Source organism: Embiotoca jacksoni, unplaced genomic scaffold (genome assembly GCF_022577435.1).
Source record: "Embiotoca jacksoni isolate LCO1_2020_lvr unplaced genomic scaffold, fEmbJac1.0.p SCAF_34, whole genome shotgun sequence".
In the NCBI taxonomy this organism is placed as follows: Eukaryota; Metazoa; Chordata; class Actinopteri; family Embiotocidae; genus Embiotoca; species Embiotoca jacksoni.
The window spans coordinates 3,756,697-3,775,404 of NW_027185386.1; the positions used below are offsets into that span (position 1 = coordinate 3,756,697).

At 45.6% G+C, this 18,708-nt stretch overlaps 2 protein-coding genes and 1 pseudogene across 2 annotated transcripts; all 3 read left to right on the plus strand.

The window, feature by feature from the left end:
* Positions 1 to 2,485: 2,485 nt before the first annotated feature.
* On the plus strand, positions 2,486 to 4,579 carry ccndx (cyclin Dx). The gene is made up of 5 exons (XM_069165225.1): positions 2,486 to 2,532; positions 3,095 to 3,359; positions 3,478 to 3,693; positions 3,883 to 4,218; positions 4,399 to 4,579. The coding sequence occupies exons 1-5, from the start codon at positions 2,486 to 2,488 to the stop codon at positions 4,546 to 4,548; spliced, it is 1,014 nt and encodes a 337-aa protein (XP_069021326.1). The 3' UTR covers positions 4,549 to 4,579.
* Positions 4,580 to 5,334: 755 nt separating this feature from the next.
* Positions 5,335 to 10,493, plus strand: nucb1 (nucleobindin 1). The gene is given in 14 exon segments (XM_069165447.1): positions 5,335 to 5,439; positions 6,392 to 6,530; positions 6,620 to 6,727; positions 6,819 to 6,951; positions 7,414 to 7,517; positions 7,625 to 7,810; positions 7,895 to 7,985; positions 8,087 to 8,145; positions 8,418 to 8,510; positions 8,609 to 8,626; positions 8,628 to 8,700; positions 9,548 to 9,717; positions 9,851 to 9,974; positions 10,088 to 10,493. Coding segments are annotated over 13 exon segments (1,365 nt in total). The 5' UTR covers positions 5,335 to 5,439; positions 6,392 to 6,395; the 3' UTR covers positions 10,159 to 10,493.
* A 2,631-nt stretch (positions 10,494 to 13,124) lies between these two features.
* On the plus strand, positions 13,125 to 15,438 carry LOC138207747 (liprin-alpha-3-like; annotated as a pseudogene).
* Positions 15,439 to 18,708: the final 3,270 nt, after the last annotated feature.

Sequence of the window (18,708 nt, forward strand, 5' to 3'; positions counted from 1 at the left end):
TGTCTTAAGCGGCAATACCACCGAGCGCCACTAGAGGTCGGCTCCAAAAAGCCTCCAGCTCCATAGACTCCCATTCAACTTCTCTCATCAAATACAAAGTGAATAAAATGTGTCCATCAGTTATCTCGGTGTTGTTAGCTAAAGTCACTCCTTCTTATTAGTTTTCTGGAGGTCCATCTGAAAATAATCCCTCATTCATTAGAAAATAAGCTTCAAGAAGACCTGTTTTTGGGGGCGTGTCTGTTTGATTGACAGGCCTACGGGATGTAGTACCGTCGGGTTTCCAATCAGATCAAGATTCACAAATTCAGATTAAAAAAAATATAATGAGTTATTTTGGCCCAGCAGAATATAAAATAATTTAACCTGACCAATACGATATTCCTGCATTATACTGTATATTGTTAATATTAACACAATATAATAATAATAACCCACTAAAGTAATTGATCTTTTGATATGAGTACATTTTGCAATTAAAATATGTTCATATTTTTAGCAAAATTACATTTTCAGTGCAGGACAGGGTTTTTTTTTTTACATCAGTATTACCACTTTTTATAAGTAAAGGATCTGAATTGTTCCTTCACAACAATAAATCTGACGTCTGTTTGAGTTGAAGAAAAGAAATTTAGCTAATTGATTTCATATCTTTCCTCCTCGTAAAAAAAAAAAAAAAAAAAAGGCACAGCTCAGACACCAAATTTATTGTCTCATAATAGTTGTTTTTTTTGGATTTTTTTTCCCAAGTTCTACTTCAAAACGTGTTTGTCTAAGAAACTGAATCTTCCTCTTTTTCGGGTGGATGGGGGATGAATTATTGATGGTGTCGGCTCGGCCATTTAACTCCCATCAGAAACATGAAGCCTCACGTGTGTGAAAAGCCACCTGTAATGAGCGTGTCAAATACAATCTGTATTCTCCACTGGTTGAAGTGTCGACCCCTTTGTGACCATCAGAGGACTCCCGGGGGAGTGTGTGAAAAGTGTGTCTACCCCTGTGAAGTGTGAAGTGTGTGTGTGTGTGTGTGTGTGTGTGTGAGCCAGCAGCAGCAGCAGGCAGAAGGCCAGGGCCCGTTGTCTGACACTGATTTGTAAAGGGAGACAATACGGCTCATTGACCTGCCCGGCTCCACTGTCTGTTGCACATACCTCGCCCGCCCTCCCCGGTGGCTCCGCTGCTCTTTAAACACGAGCAGCAGATTGCTGCAGGCTGCAGGGGAGGGTGGAGATGGAGGTTGGAGGGGAGGGGAGGTTAGAGGGGAGGGGGGCGTCCACGGGACACAGGTTGCTTTGACAATGAGAATCCCTCTGAGAAAAAAAGAGACACACAGAGACAAAACTTTAACAAGCTATTTTTTTTTAATTTGTTTACCTTTTGCTCGTCTCTCAGTGACGAATTAATGATAAAAGGTGAGAAATATTAAGATTTATTAGATTTAATGTTTCCACTTAAATTCGTCTTTTTTTTTTTTTTTTTTTTTTTTAGGATGCTGAAGAAATGGTCTGCTTGCCCTAAATTGCATGTTTGTTGGCTGCTAAACTTAAGAGCAAGGCAGCCAATAAATATGATGCTCACCGCTGATTAACCTCGTCGATTGTTTCCTCCGTAAACGGTCATAAGTTTGTTTTGCGTCGAGTATTTTTTTTGCGTTTACATGTCGTTTTGTGGACGTTTTTGGAAAGTTTTGCTTTATGAAAAGTCAGAAATAGTGAAAACGTGTGTAATCTAATTTTTTTTTATACATGTTTACCACGTGTTGTGATAACGTGGGGAAAATATGGGGAAAAAGTTTTCACAATGAGCTTCACACGTTACACCGTGAAGATGTTCCAGTACCACGCGTGCACAAATCACGTGTGTCATGTGATCACGAGTTTTTTTTGCACGTGAAGTTCATGTGTTTTTTTTTTTATAAGGGTGGTCGATGCCCTAAAGTACTACATTTTGTTTAGAAAAGTATCCTAATAACCCAAAAATATTTGATTTACATAAAGAAATGAAAGAGTGAAAAAAACAAAAAACTTTTAGGTTAGGTTAGGTAGTTACTTTATTAATCCCTGAGGGAAATTTTTTTAATTTAATTTTAATTTTAACATTTAAGATGCGGACACCTGCAAATTTGGGGCTTTTTAAAAAAATTTTTTTTATTTTGCTTCAAAAAAATCTTAATATAAAAAACTGTTACTGTTTATTCTTCTGTCAAAAGAATTATCAGTTAATTACAGTTTTTTTCAGATTATTTTATCAGAATAAAAATGTCCAGTATTTAGCGTGAAAAAAGACAAAATACAAAAATCTTGTGTCTTGTGGCAGAAATTCGGTTCATCTGTCAATCATCTCGTGACCCTTCAGGTTCGCCGTGCGACCCGAACGTTGGGACGCTGAAGGTTCGCCCTCTGCTCATTTCTGTCGGATATAAAAAGTCGTGGTGACGTTTTTTTTTTTAAAGGAAACCAAAAAAGTTTGACGAATATTTGGGGCGATGGATAAAATATCACAACTCGAGGATATTCGGTCCGACAGCAGGATGTGGGTTGTTTTTTTTTTTAAAACGTCCGTCCGTCAGCCGCTCGACGTGTTTCCTCCGGCGCCGTAAACAAACACCCTCCTCCTTTTGTCATCCACGCCCATTGTCAGAGTCTGGAGGTGACCTCTCCGCTCCTCTCGCCCCTCGTCGCCTTTCCCCTCGTCCTCCCTTCTCTCTTTTCACTGTCGAAGACAAGCTGTTGCCGGGTCCCTGCGGGCCACTCCCTCCCTTGTCTGCTCCTCTCCGCTCCCTCCCTCCCTCCCTGCCCTCCCTCTCTCTCCCTCTCTCTCGCGCTCTCCCCACCTGTTGGAAGCAATTGTTGAGCCGGGCCTCATTGTTGGGCCCCGTTCGTATCATTTCGTGTCACTCACGGGGGTCCACGCCCCTCTCGGTGCCGGTTCCCCTTCCCTCCGCGGGACACTCCCCTCTCTGCCCGGCTCTCTCCCCCTGCTGGGTATAAAACTCCGAGAGGACGGTTGAGGAGAGAGATTCAGCCGAGGGACAGAAGGGACAGAAGCTCTTGACTTTTAGCTCCCGTTTTCGGAGTTCCCGTTTTTACCCCAGATGGACGGAGGCATGTCTGTGTCTCTGTGGTGCGAGGAGGCGGAGGACGACCAGAGTCGGGTCCGGGACGACACGCGACCCCACGGGCGAGCGGGGGGGGGGCTCGTCTCAGCTGCGGGCCCCCTGGGACCCCACGGTGTCGGGGCACCGGGTCATCCAGAGGCTGCTCCACGTGGAGGAGAGGTACATGCCCTCCGTGCTCTACGTCACCCTCATCCAGCGCGACCCGGAGCGCCGCGAGGAGCTCGCCAAGTGGGCCCTAGAGGTAGGGGGGGAGGGGAGGGGAGGGGAGGGAGCTCCGGGGTTCTCCTCCTGGTCCCGACGTCGTCGTGGCAACCGCGATGCTGATGTCTCCCCGTCTCTGTTCGTCCTCCCTCTCCCAGGTGTGCTGCGAGTGCGGCTGCGACGAGGCCGTCTTCCCCCTGTCCGTCTCCCTGATGGACAGGTTCCTGTCCGCGTCCCTGTCCCTGCCCGTCTCGCCGTACTGCCTCGCCGCCGGCTGCATCCTCATCGCCTCCAAACTCGCCGAGTGCGACAACGTCGCCGCCGACACGCTGTGCGCGGCCGCCGAATACAGCCTGCAGCCCTCCGACCTGCGGGTGAGTTTGTTTCACGGCATCCACGAACACCACGAGGTGAAAAAGATCCAAATAAATGAAAATCGATCTGATTTCGTGTCTGTTGTCGAAAGACAAACTCGACACCGAATATCAACCCTTTTCCTTTTCCTTTTCCTTTCCCGTCGAGGCGGAACTACAACTGACATCTTTCCGCGTTCCTTCCGTCAGGAGATGGAGCGCGTCGTCCTCGCCGCCCTGCGGTGGGACACGGCCGCCGTGACCCCGCAGGACTTCCTCCCGCATTTCCTCGCCTGCGTGGAGGAGCTCGGCGACTCGGAGGAGGAGGAGGAGGAGGATGAGGAGGAGGCGCTGCCGTCCACGCTGCGGCGGCACAGCGACACGCTGGCCGCCATGTGCGTGTGCGACTCGCGCTTCCTGGGAGCTCCGCCTTCGCTGGTCGCCGCGGCGGCGCTGAACTGCGCCCTGCGGGGGCTGGGGGGCCGGGGGCCCGCTCAGCTGGCGCTCGCGGGCGAGGCCCTGGCCGAGCTGTGCCAGACGGACCTGGTGAGGCCTCCTCCTCTTTTATTCAGCCTAAACGAGGCTCTGTGTTTTATCATGAAAGGAGATTTTTTTTTTTTAAGACTGCAGACTTGACAAAAAAAATACTTTGTTTTTACACTCGTGTCAAATAGAAGAAGCCGCTTTCACGTCTAACTGAAGGTTTTTCTCCGTCTTGCCCTGCAGGCCGTGCTGCAGTGCTACAGCGAGATGGTGGAGTTCGGCCTCCGGCAGCGGCTCAGCAGCGGCGTCCAGCAGTCCCCCGCGGAGAAGGACGACGGGGTGGAGAGCGAGAGGCCCGGGACGCCCACTGACATGAGAGAGATCGATTTCTGAACACTGAATCAATCAAAGCCCTTCATCAGTCAAACTGATATAAATAGACCTCAAAATGCTCTGACATGTTCTTTATATATTTTTTAAATGTCTTCATTGAGTGACTGTTAATTTATTTTTGGCTTTATTTATTTGTGAACAGTGTGTTTTCCATGTGCCATATCTGATTATCTACTTCTATTAATTTTATTGTAGGTTTGACGTGTTATTTTGATGCTTAATATTTATACTTTTTTATAATTTATTATCACGTGCAATCGTTGCGTCTTTTAATGTTAATTTATTTCAATTTATTATAACTTTGTGTTTGTTCATTGAATTGAATATAAATCTATTTTTCAAAGCTATTAAAAGAAAAACTGTTTGTACATAGTTTGATGTATGTTTTACAGTGATGATGCGTTCAGGTGCTAATCATAGTACGTGTAAAACTGCAAGCTTGAGTTAATTGTTTTTACTTTTTCGCTGTTTCCAACAGAAATCTTCAGTTCATGTGCTGTTGATCTTTTTCTCTAAAGATAGCGAATTGAATTCTATTTCAAAAAATAAAAAGTAATTTCAAGACCAATTTTCTGATAACGTGCACAAAAACAGAAAACAACCGACTACAATACTTAAAAAGCTGATTTGTCTCACGTTTGTTGTCAGAAGTTACTTTCATCACTGCAACGTGACAACAATGTAATTACAATGCCACCGTTTTTGTTGTTGCTGTTGTTGTTTTTTTTAATTCGTAAACAAACGACGCGATTTATTATGTCCGAGGTTACCTGAAGGCGGCATACCGGGCCAGCGCTGCATTGTCGTGACGTCAATTTTGTCCGACGCAAACACAGAGCGGAGCTCGGAGCAGATATTAAAACAGCGCGGTGAGACACGAGTTGTTTACAGGTGATTTTGTGAGCTTCATAACACATTTTGATTGTTGCTTCAATGGCGAGAAAGACCGAGTGAAAGGATTAAGAGGGGGGGAAAAAAACCGCGAGATAAAAAAAGGAGAACAACGCGAGAGGGTCGCTGTTATACCTGTTATATCACCTGTGAAATCAAATTTAAAGAATAAATAACGTCTGAAATGAGGTACGAATCTTCCACGGCTTTAAGAATACCGCAGCTCTCCGTTTACAGGTGATTTACAGGTGATTACACCGACGGAAAGACGCGCTTTTGTGCTGAAATACCTTTTTCCGCATCCGTGTTCACCTTTTTTTTTTTTTTTTTTTTAAGCTCGAGCTACAGACACGAAACAACATAAAATACCAGCTGTCTCATTAACATGTTTTTTTTTTTAATTATTTTTTTTGTTGCCTCTGGCACTGCAATTATCGCGTTATTTCAACTCGAAAAGAGGCTCAAGAAATGAATCGCTCCGCCAGACTCCACTTAAGAAATGTCATATTTCTGTTGTCTCGTCGACAAATCCACCGAAAAGAAAGAAAAAAACAGTGTTAGACCTTTTTTTGTATTTTCCTATAGTCTACTAGTGAATTCGGCATATGGTGTTACACACCAGCCACCAACCAAAACCCAAATACTGGGACCGACAAGTGTCGTGTCGTGGGACTGTTTTGCTCGGGGTTGCTCATCCCGTCCTGCTGACGTCATCAGTAACACATTATGGAGACATGTTTTGCTGTACAGTCTTGCGTTTGAATATATTTGCGTGGGCCGGTGTAGGCTGGGAGGTGTGTCATGTACATGTACAAGTACAGCGGTGAATAAAAGTTTTTAAAAACAAGCCGACGTTTGAATGAAGTCTGGTGTACAGTAACTGGTATTTAACAGAGAAGAGACCCGGTGTGAACTATGATGTTTTTTTTGACGTTGTGTCTTCACATTGAAGGAGGATGAACCTGAAACCCACCCGGCCGCCGCTGCTGCTGCTGCTTCTGTCCATCGCCGCCGGCGTCTGGTCGGTGCCCATCGACCGCAATGGGGGAGCCAACCAGGAGCCCAAAGAGGAGGTGCAGGAGGAGAGCATGGTACCGGCCTCGGGTCTCTGCTACTGTTTGACACGTTTCCATGTTCTGAGATTCAGTTTGTTCCGTCTTCTGTCCATCACCTGTCGCAGGACACCGGGCTGTACTACGACCGGTACCTCCGAGAGGTGATCGAGGTTCTGGAGACGGACCCTCACTTCAGGGAGAAGCTGCAGACGGCGAACACGGAGGACATCAAGGTTTAGCGTCTCTCTTCCTCGTCTTGTCTGTCCCTCGTAGCTCGCCGGTTTACTTTTGTTTGACGCCGACTGTCTCGTTGTTGTCCGGCAGAACGGGCGTCTCAGTAAAGAGCTGGACCTGGTCAGTCACCACGTCAGGACCCGCCTGGACGAGCTGAAGCGCCAGGAGGTCTCCCGTCTCAGGATGCTGCTGAAGGCCAAACTGGACAGCACCAACACCCAGAGTGAGTCGGCGCTGGACCGTGTGTGTGTTTGTGTTTGTTTTTATATCCATGTGGGGACTTGAACCTAAATGCTCACGAACTCGGGGAGGAGGAGGGGGAGGGAGGGTCATGAATGAACGAAGGTCCACACGGGTGCAGGAAGGGAGAGATGCATTGTGTTTTAAAGTGTGTCCCCATGTGGATGGTTAAACGAGAATGTGTGTGTGTGTACTTGTACAGCTATCCTTGCGAGGACCAGTTTGACTTTTAGACCACCTGCTTGAGGACATTTTGACAAAGGGCTGTTCATTTCATTTCACTGTCTGCAGTCCATATTTGTCTTTACACATATGAGAATTGGGTCATCGTAGAAAATGTACGTTGATAAACGCAGCGGTAGAAGACGCACAAATGAGAAAAGAGAGCGGCACGTGTGCAGGTTCACGTTTTGGACTTTTTAAAATGTCAGATTTGACTGCGCAGGTGTTCAGATGGATCACGTCTCCCTGCTCAAGCAGTTCGAACATCTGGATCCTCACAATCAAAACACCTTCGAGGCCAAAGACCTGGAGCTGCTCATCTCCACGGTAACGCGCCGCCACACACACACACACACACACACACAAAAACAAAAAACGGAAGTCGGCTCGTTTCCGATCCGTTTCCGACCCGCTCGCCGTCTCGTTGCTTCCAGGCCACGAAGGACCTGGAGAACTACGACGCCGAGAGACACGAGGAGTTCAAGCGCTACGAGATGCTGAAGGAGCACGAGAGGCGCGAGTACCTGAAGGGCCTGGACCAGGAGAAGAGGGAGAAGGAGGAGAAGAGGCTGCAGGAGTTGAAGGAGAAGCACCGCCAGCACCCCAAAGTCAACGCTCCGGTAGGGCCGAACGACGGATTTAAATCAGAAACGCTGCGCGGCGACGGCCGTCTCTCAATTTCTTCGTTGTGTTTTGCCGCTCAGGGAAGCGTCGCTCAGCTGCGGGAGGTCTGGGAGGAGACGGACGGACTCGACCCCCAAGAGTTCAACCCCAAAACCTTCTTCAAACTGCACGGTGGGGGAGGAGGGGGGAAACAAAACCTCTTTTTGTTTTTACCTTGAAATGTAAAAAAAAAACAAAACAAAGGTCCTCATTTCTGCTCTTGATTCATTCAGATACGAATGAAGACGGCGTTTTAGACGAGCAGGAGCTGGAGGCGCTCTTCACAAAGGAGGTAAACAAAACAAACATCCTGTTTAGGTTTTATTCAGTTGAATCTTTTAAACTCCTGGATGGATGAACATCTGTTTCAAAATACAGCTGTTTTGTCTGCGCTCCTCATTTCCTGCAGGCTTTTTTTTTTTTTAATTTAATTTTTTATATATATATAATATATATATATATATATATATATATATATATATATATTATATAAAAGGAAAACTTTTTTTTTTTTTTTTTTTTAGCAGCCGCTGACATCTGCTGACTTTTCTTCTCTTCCTCCAGCTGGAGAAAGTCTACGACCCGAAGAACGAGGAGGACGACATGACGGAGATGGAGGAGGAGCGGCTGAGGATGAGGGAGCACATCATGAAGAACGTGAGTCTGAACTCTTTCGCTTGTGTCTCGCCGCTCCGTCTCGACTCCGAGACTGACGCCTCTCTCTCTCTGTCTCTCTCTCCTTCCTGTGTGAAAAGGTGGATGCAAACAGAGACCCGGCTCGTCAGCCTGGAGGAGTTCCTCAAATCCACAGAGAAGAAGGAGTTCAATAACCCCAAGGAGTGGGAGGTAAGGAGCTTCGAGAGGTGGGGGGGCTGAAGGTGGATGCGGAAGTGGGCGGCTGGTTGGAGACGCTGTGGTTCGGGTCCCAGGACGACCCGAGGGGATAAACTGAGGGAGGATGTCAAATATATAATATATATATATATAAAACAATATATAAAATATACCACAATAGGATGGGAGATTGTTTCTGTTGCTTCACGAGGAAATATTCCCAAGTTACGACCCGAGTTCCTCACGTTAACGCGACCGCTGCTACGTCAACATCCGTGATGTCGTCACGGACCTGAAACTGGAAGCGGAGAAACATTTTCGATTTTAGATCAAACATCCGTAAACGGTCAACGGAGACTCCCCCGAAACGCTTTCAGAAAGTCTCAACGGCGATGAAGCGACGAGAGGTGTTTCTGAGACGCGTTCAGCGTTTCCGGAGGGGGCGGGGCTTCGTTTGTTCCAAGACCCGAAAGAAGGCGCGTCGGGGTCAGGAGACGCCCGGTGAGTTTTCTTTGCGTCGCCGTGAATTCGTCCCCCCGCCCCTGTCCAGAGTCGGGACCGTCAACACCGAGTTCCACCGGGACCCTTCTGAGGGGAAAACATTCGCTGCAGACCACCTGAACTGTGGCGCCACGGCAACAGGGTTCTCCATCATGACAACAAGCAACCCCTCCCCCCCGTGATGGTGACATCACAGATGTTCAGGTACCAGCGGTCACGTGACGAACTCGGTGATGACGCAACGTTGGGTCGTCGCTTCCCGCCTGCTCATCGTTAAATTGTGTCATCAACCGATTGTGTGTGTGTGTGTGTGTGTGTGTGTGTGTGTGTGTGTGTGTGTGTGTCTCTCTCTCTCTCTCCTCTGGACACCAAGCCGGCGTACACGGAGGAGGAGCTCCAGGGATTCGAGGTGGAACTCCGGGACAAAGAGGAGGAGCTTAAGAGGAGGGCGGAGACTCTTCGCCAGGAGCAGGACCTGCTGAGGGAGCGAGGCAAAGCCCTGGAGGCTCAGAGGAGGGAGTACCAGCAGGTACGTGTCCCGACACGTCGCCCGAAAACGCTCTAGAAAAATGGATCATGGGAAATCTACAAGGGATTGGGTTTTTGGGTTTTTTTCCGCCTGTAATAACAGATATAATAAATTGTGTTTTTTTTAACTTCAGGCGGTCTTAGAAATGTCTCAGAGACAGAAAGAGCAGCAGCAGCAGGCGGTGGACGGGCAGCCTCCCGCGGGTCCTAACGGAGAGCTACAGTTTCAACCACAGACACAGAAACCTGAAGATAAAGGTGAACCGTGAGTGAGACGCATTTATTTCCCGTTTGTGCGGATTTATCTGTTGTTGTTTATTTTTTTATCAAGTGAATATTCCTCCTCTCTTCTTTTTTTCTCTCTCGTACAGAAGGGAAAGCTCCAGAAGTCCAGAATAATCTGCCGGCAGAGCCTCCACAGAATCTGCCTTCACACACTTAACGCGCTCGGACAGCCTTAACACACACACACACACACACACACACACACACACACACACACACACACACACACACACACACACTTTGTTTTGCACTGACACAGATATCCAGATGGGTTCTGCAAACTGAATCATGTGAACTGTGTAAATTCGGAGGGACATGTTGTACTCGTTGTGTTCATTTCTGTGGTCTACATTCGATTTTAAGACGTCAAAACCGACCAGATATTCAGTACGTTTATTAAATTTTTCAGAAATCTTCAGTTTCAGGGAATGCTTTCGTTCTTCAGTGTAAACTCACAAACTCGTCCTCAAATAAAGTCTTAATTTAAAAACACGCACGCCTTGAACTCGGGTTATTTGGGAGGCACCGACGAAGGAGGGAAACACAAGTTACATTGAACTCCTCCAAAAAGAATCGTTTTTATCGCAAAGTTCAGGTTTTACAAAGACACATTTTGCATTTAAAAAAATAAATAAAAAATTCATTCAATTTTTTTTAACCATGAGTCAAAAGAGCAGAAAGTTTAAAAACACAAAATAAATGTATGTTTAGTCAGGAAACTTCTAAACTATTAAACATGTTTACATTATGCAATTTACATTTTAGAATGAAGTAGATAAAGTAGACCTCCTCCTCTTCCTCCTCCTCCTCCCACCCTCCTCCTCCACTGTCATGGCTCCCATGGGAACCTGCTGGTCCTTGTTGTTGTCCTCTCATCAGTTTGCCACTGAGGACATTCCTATCTGCATTCCTGTAACCAGCTGACCTGCGGTGACCCCGCGGGGCCCCGCCCCCTCCGGGTGTCCCTGCAGCTGCCACCTGTCAGTCACCGCCGTCCTGTCAGACAAATATAGACGTCTCAGAAAAATCTGTCGGCACCATGAGGTCAAGTGTTTATTACAATGCAGTTCACGCTTTCACAAACCTTAACAGTTATTAAATTTCAAGGATATTATCAACTAAAGTTAATTAATAAAAGCCTCAGAGCAACTTTAAAATGCTTCTTTAAACGCTTTTCATTATTATTTGTATCATTTATGAAGATAATCGCGAGATGACGACAAAAGTAGAGTTCTAATTGTTTCTCTAACTTTTAAAGCAAAATGAATCAAAGCAAAATGAGATCTATCGTGTATTCAAAATGTTAATTTTGCTGCTGCCGCTTCCCTTTGTTCAGTGTGGAGAAACAAGTTTGTCAGAAGTTATTTTCAATCAAAATTAAGAGGCCTACTTATAAAATAATGTGAGGTCTAACGGAAAATGACATATTTGTTAGGACTGTACATATTTCTGAACATATTTCCTATAAAAGTGGATCGATTGTCTCAGTATTTGGATAAATTTGAAGGAATCTTAAAAGATCCTTCCTTCCTTCCTTCCTTCCTTCCTTCCTCTCACCTCTTAAAAACTACTTTTGCAGATTTACCTTGAATGCACCAGGGGCTATCACCTCCTCCCCTTTCACCAGAGACTTAAACCCTTGCCTGTGCTAACCTCTGACCTCTGACCGGTGATGGTGGCAAAGAATTTCTGTAAGTCTTCTGACTCATCATAAAGAAAAAAAAAAAAATGGTCTCATTTTTTATTTTATTTAATTAGTTGGAATTAAACTATTTAATCTCCACAATGGTCCTCATTCATGCTGCAAATGACAGACTTCCATATAAACTGTACAAAATACAAAATCTTATCTTCTTTATTGCTGATTGAGACCTTTTAAAAGCTTCCTGTTTTTTTCAAAAATTAATCACGTTAGCTGCCTAAAATCCAGACGTTTGGCCCTAAACCTGATGGGAGCGGTGCTCTTGCAGTTCCCCATCTCAGACGCTAGAGGGTGCGACTGCTTAAATCTGCCGGCAACTTTTATTTATCACACTGAGAATAAATTAAGAAAGTAATTTTCGCATCCCGGCTGTGAGTTTGGTTTTGGTTTTGTGGTGAAAAGTGGGAGAGAAGCAGCATCACGCAGCCGGAGGTGAAGGTGAAAATGGGAGGTTTCGCTCCGAGAAAGCCGGTAAAAACGCGTGTTTCTTTAAGACCCAGCATCTTCACGAGGAGGAGAGAGAACGGGGAGAGGGTGTCAAGCTGCGCAGAACCATCAGGAAGAGAAGCGGAAGCACGACATTCTCCTTCAAAATAAAATCAGGTGCCGTTTCGTTCGTTAGGCACGAATATTTCAAAAAGGAATTGAAATGTGTTTCTGTGCGTTTAAACACAGTCAGTTGTACCAATCGGTTCAAACCGTATTTCAGAATCAAAAGAGGATCCATATTGATTAAAAAATAAAAACAAAAAATACATAGTGTTGACGATAAAGCCACAACAATATCAATATGTCTTCACGCTTGTGCAATGGGGTGACCTGTTCCCTTCTCATATTATTTCATTTGAATTGTTTTTTAAGGTCTGAAAAGGGTCAAACTAAAAGGTAATTCTCAATTAAACTTTTTTTTTTTTATTTTTATTTTTTATCAAATTAAACCAATAAACCCACAAAAAAAAATACAGCAGAAATACTGTTTGCTTTTTTTTTTTTTTTTTTTTTATCTTAATAATGTTGAAACTCTGATTTGTGTTGTGTTTAGGTTTATCCTAAAGAAGTCCTGACTCATCCAGACACTTTTATAATGGCTCAATGTGAAACTACACCAAAGAATTATTAAATATATCCGAGCTGCTCATTTATTTGAGATTTTCAACAAGATTCAAGGGTTTATTATTATTTTATGTTTTTCATCAGTTAACTCAAATTCACTGCAAATGGTGTAAAAATGCAGTTTATTTGCGGAGAATAATTATAATCGCTTGAATAACAGTCGGTGCTCGGGCCCTAAATATGGAAAATAAATGAGACGCGAGCAGACTTTTTTGGTGCTTTTATTCTGAAAGTCCGTACCGGATGCCGCTCGCGTTTCCCGCGTGTAACTGGACGCCGCAGCCGCGCCGTAACCGTCGCTCCCACAGCAGCGAGAGAGCGAGAGGGAGGGATGGGGGCAGGCTGGTAACCGGGGCTGTAACGGGGATAACCTGCAGCCTCCGATGGAGTGAACCGGGCGGCGATGCGCGTTCATATCCGTTCTCTGTCGACCATGGAGCCGGTAAGACACTCGCACTGTCCTCGGTGGATTAAAAAAAAAAAAAATTAAAAAAAACCCAAAATCCGGCGGCGGTTGTCGGCGGCGCACAGATCGAGCCGTGCGTTAAAGACCGTCCAGCTGTTTTTTAGGGTGGGGTGGGGGGGGGGGGGGGGGGGAGGGAGGGAGGGATGGGAGGGGGAGAGACAGGATGAGAGGGGTGGTGGCAGTAGGGTGTTGATGGGCAAATAGACGGAATAAAAACGCTCGAGACACATTAATGTTGAATCATAGCACCGGAGAAACGCGTCCAGCTGAGCGCCACGTTCCGGTTTTAACGTGGTTAATTAGGGCCTCCGTCATTTACGGATGATTGGCACCTCCCACCATGATGTGATAGCGGTGCGAGGCTACATCCTGTGCAGCCTTATAAAACGCCACCTAAAACACCCCACCACCACCACCCCCCCCCCCCACACACACACACCACCACCACCACCACCCCCCCCTCCTCCAATTTAAGGAGCATTTATTTCCTTAAAACAGCGTTAATAACGTCCTGATTCACCACCGACGTCTGTTTCCTTCTGGATACAGCCCGCAATTACAATTCATGATGACACCCTTTTTTTTTTATATACCCCCCCCCCCCCCCCCCCCCCCCTACACACACACACTCACACACACACACACACACACACACACACACACACACACATACATACACTACATAAATGTTAGAAACAGCGCCGCATCTCTTCTCCCCGGGCCTCAGACTTCTTCTGTGTTTGCGTTTCTTTTTTGGTTGTTGTTTTTTTTGTTGTTGTTGTTGTTGTTGTCGGTTAAAAGCTTCTGTTCACGACTCATCTTCCGCTCAATCATGCGCGCGCTCATTACGGCCATGATGAGTGTTGGGAGGCTGAGACACGCGCGCATGATGGATGGATGAGTCCGGAGACGTTGATGGAAGTCAGTGCTGCAAAAAAAAAAAAAAATGTAGAAAAAAATATAAAGCTTTCTTCTTCTTCTCCACCTTTTTTTTTTTTTTTTTTGGGGGGGGGGACGCTTTGAGAAAAAGGTGCACGATGAAGTGATGACATGAGATCACATAGATGTGTTCTGGGGGCCTTCGTCCTCCTCCTCTTCCTCATCCTCCTCATCATCCTCCTTCTCAGCTTCTTCCTCTTCTTCCTCCTCATCTTCTTCTTCCTCCTCCTCTTCCTCCTCCAGCTGATCTCATCACTCCTCTAAAATTGTTTTATTCTTCTCTTCCTTCTTCCAGGTTGCATCCCAGTGAAGCCTGGGCCGAGGGGGGTCAGAGGTCGCCTGCACTTCTCCCTCTCACCCCTGCACCCCCCCACCTCACCCCCCCCCCTCCCTCCCCACTCTGTTCCCCCCTCCTCTCCCACACACACACAAACACAAACACAAACACTGGAACTGTACATCCTCCTCCTCCTCCTCACTCCTCTCACTCCTCCACCAACTTCACCCCGCCGCTCGTTTATTTTGCCCGAGAAGAAGAAAAAAAAAAAAAGACATCATACGTATAAAGTCGCCGTTTCATGACTCCGGCCGACCAGCCGCTCACCCGACGCTCCGCTCAGGCGTCCTAGTCAGATAAGGCCCCCGCCCACCCCGGCCCTCAAGATGATGTGCGAGGTGATGCCCACCATCTCGGAGGACGGGGCTGCGCAGCGGCGGAGGCGGCTCGTCCTCCCCGGCGGGCGGCGGAGGAGGAGGAGAGAGGATGTCCGGCGGGATAGCGGGCATCGGCGGCTACGGTGGCCGGGATCCCCGTGGCGGCGGAGGAGGAGGAGGAGGAGGAGGAAGCGACGAAGGAGGGAGCACGGGCAACCTGGAGTCTCTGATGGTGAACATGCTGACGGAGCGCGAGAGGCTGCTGGAGAGTCTGAGGGAGACGCAGGACAGCCTGGGGACGGCGCACCTCCGCCTGCGGGACCTCGGACACGAGAAGGAGTCGCTGCAGAGGCAGCTGTCCATCGCCCCTGCCGCAGGTACGTGGGAGGAGGGGAGGGGCGGGGCCTGATGACCACACGCAGAGAGGTTTATGACATTACAAAGCTGCTCCGAGAGAGTGTTGGTTATCCTTCTTCTGTCTGATGTCGGTGACACTTCCTGTCCCGACGGGGCAAATAGTGCAGCTTTAAATTTGTGTTTCTGTACGGACAGCGTTGGTTTGAACAAGTACGTCGTTTGCAGCTCGCTGCACGAAGCACGAAGGAGTCTGGACTTCATGTGACTTTATATAACTTTATATGACTTCATGTGACTTCATGTGACATCATGTGACTTCATATGACATCATATGACTTCATGTGAAATCATGTGACTTTATATAACTTTATATAACTTCATGTGACATCATGTGACATCATGTGACTTCATGTGACTTCATGTGACATCATGTAACTTCATATGACTTCATGTGACTTCATGTGAGTTCATGTGACATCATGTGACATCATGTGACTTCATATGACTTCATATGACATCATGTGACTCCATGTGACTTCATATGACATCATGTGACTTCATGTGACATCATGTGACATCATGTGACTTCATGTGACTTCATGTGACATCATGTGACTTCATATGACATCATGTGACTTCATGTGACTTCATGTGACATCATGTGACTTCATATGACATCATGTGACTTCATGTGACTTCATGTGACATCATGTGACTTCATATGACTTCATGTGACTTCATGTGACTTCATATGACATCATGTGACTTCATGTGACTTCATATGACTTCATATGACATCATGTGACTTTATATGACTTCATGTGACTTCATGTGACTTCATGTGACATCATGTGACTTCATGTGACTTCATGTGACATCATGTGACATCATGTGACTTCATATGACTTCATATGACATCATGTGACTCCATGTGACTTCATATGACATCATGTGACTTCATGTGACATCATGTGACTTCATATGACTTCATATGACATCATGTGACTTCATGTGACTTCATATGATGAGCATCTATCAGAGGAGGAAACAAGGTCTTAGTTGTTCGCTGTTAGCAGTCAGAGTTTGGGAGGAAGTTGAAATAAAACTAAAACTGGTAAAATGTGGTTTAAGTGAAGGTGAAATGTTCGTTTAATCAACTCGACTCACATTTATTTATATTAAATCATATCACACCTTTCATAAGACAATAAATCCACTAGCAAAATTTAAATAAAACAGACTACATACATCAAATGTACATGGACATCCCATCAGTGGAGGGGCGGTTGGATCGGTGGGGAGGACGCAGACTGTCTCTATTTGTATATAATAAGAATTTGATTTATCTATGAAATGTTTATTCACATCAGAATGACGTTTAAACCAACGCGACTGTTGACCTTTAAAATACATCAAACTTAACTATAACATATATTATAACTGATGAGTTGATTTATAATTAATAAAAAAATACATTTTGGATAATCAGTCATTAGTTTGAGTTTTTTTATAGCAAAAAAAAAAAAAAGAAGCTGAAAAGCAAATTTCTTTGTCATTTCTCTCTTATGTTTTATAACATATTTATGACAATATTTTTTAGATTTTTGACTGTTACATGGATAAAATAAGACATCTGCAGAAACCTGTTTGGCCTCTGGGATATTTTTATGATCATTTAAGATGATTTTCTAGCACTATAAAGACTAAAACATTCACGGATTATTCTCGGTTGATTATCTAATACTTAATAAAAACCCTGAAGTTTAAATCAGGAAGTGACGTCATCAAAGTAAAAACCTGACATCATAGCCGTTATTATATTTCATGATCTCTTTGCATGTTAAATGTAATTTTTTTTATCTCTCAAAACAGAAATACTAAAGTAACATAGCAGTAAATGAAATGATGTGGGATGATTGAATGATCGTTCAGTAACTATGACGACGGTGCTGGTGTCCAATCGCAATCAGCTTTATTGGCCAGCTATGTTTCGGTTGTAATTTTCTCAAACACAGAAACAGATACAAACAGAAATATAAAACATTAATAGACATGTAAACATATAAAACATAAATAGACATATAACGACATGTGACAACTCCTCTTCCTCTTCCTCCCTCCTCCTCTTCCTCCTCCTCCTGAAATATCAAAACCAAACACCAGATGTAGCTGCACGTTCTCACGGAGAGTGACTGGACATTAAAGGGGCCACATTACCTCACTGGGAAGAGATCAATACGGCACACACACACACACACACACACACACGCACACACACACACACACACACACACACACACACACACACACACACACACACACATCTGCACACACATCTGCACACACACGCATATACACAGATTGAGGAACACATGGATGTGTTTCTACAGTAGATGAGTTCACTGAGTTTGTCTGTGTGTGTCGACGCTGCCAAGAGAGGAAAATAGGAGAGAGAGAGGGAGGGATGAGAGAGAGAGACAGCATGACACACACACACACACACACACACACACACACACACACACACACACACAAACCTAGACATGCAGACTAACAAACTGAGCTCATTTGCATATCGCTGCATGCAAATGAGGTGGCTTCTAGAGTGTTTTTAGATGTTGTGGATCATGACGGGGGTGAGGTGGAGTGGGAGGGATGGGGGGTGAGAGTTGAACGAATGCCAGCGCGGGGAGGGGGGAAGGAGGGAGGGAGGGAGGCCTGAATCATGAGCGAAGGATGACGAGGAGGAAGAGCGTCTGGTGCCGGCGGTCCATCTCCTACCCAACTTTTTTTTTTTTTTTTTTTTTTTTTAACATGAATTAATCCCAGAACGAGCCGTCTCTCCCCTTCACATCCTCCCTCTCTCATCTCCCGTCCCGTCCGGTCCGGTCCGGTCCGGTCCGGTCCGCCTGCGAGTCCATCAGCCTGAGCGCGGCGTCCTTCTGAAGGGGCGTCGGCCTGTGAAAGCGCCAGCGTGAACAGCAGAGATGAGCAGCAGCGCATCGCTGCCCTTTAACGGCTCGTTTGCTTGAGCAGTTGTTGTTGTTGTTGTTTATTTTTTTTTATTTTTTTTTTAAACACATGATTCGGCGCACACGTGTTTTCGTCACGTGTGTTTCACATCGCGCACACGCGAGGAGGACGATCAGCGCACGGTCGGCCGGTCATGGCACACTTTGCTTACATCATGTTTTCTTTAAAAAAAATTTAAGGACTCTTTATTGAAATCATACAAACATAGAAGTAGAAATAAAACGGAACAGTTCATCGAAACGCCGTAAAAATACACATTTATGCAAAAGTCTTGAACGTGAACGAGCTGATGCGGATTTGAGTGAGTCAACGTGTCGCTTCTCACCTGTAAAATCACATATATGGATTTCATCAGATTTATCAAATACACACGAGAGTGTTTCTGTTCCCTCATACAGTTTTTTTTTTTTTTATTTTTTTTTTTATGAATGACTTCAAAGGGA

Excerpts from the sequence above, each read along its gene's own strand:
- ccndx (XM_069165225.1), top strand. The coding sequence starts at position 2,486 with ATGGATAAAATATCACAACTCGAGGATATTCGGTCCGACAGCAGGAT. Across the intron at positions 2,533-3,094 it reads ATTCGGTCCGACAGCAGGAT|ATGGACGGAGGCATGTCTGT; the intron begins GTGGGTTGTTTT and ends TTTTTACCCCAG. Across the intron at positions 4,219-4,398 it reads AGCTGTGCCAGACGGACCTG|GCCGTGCTGCAGTGCTACAG; the intron begins GTGAGGCCTCCT and ends CTTGCCCTGCAG.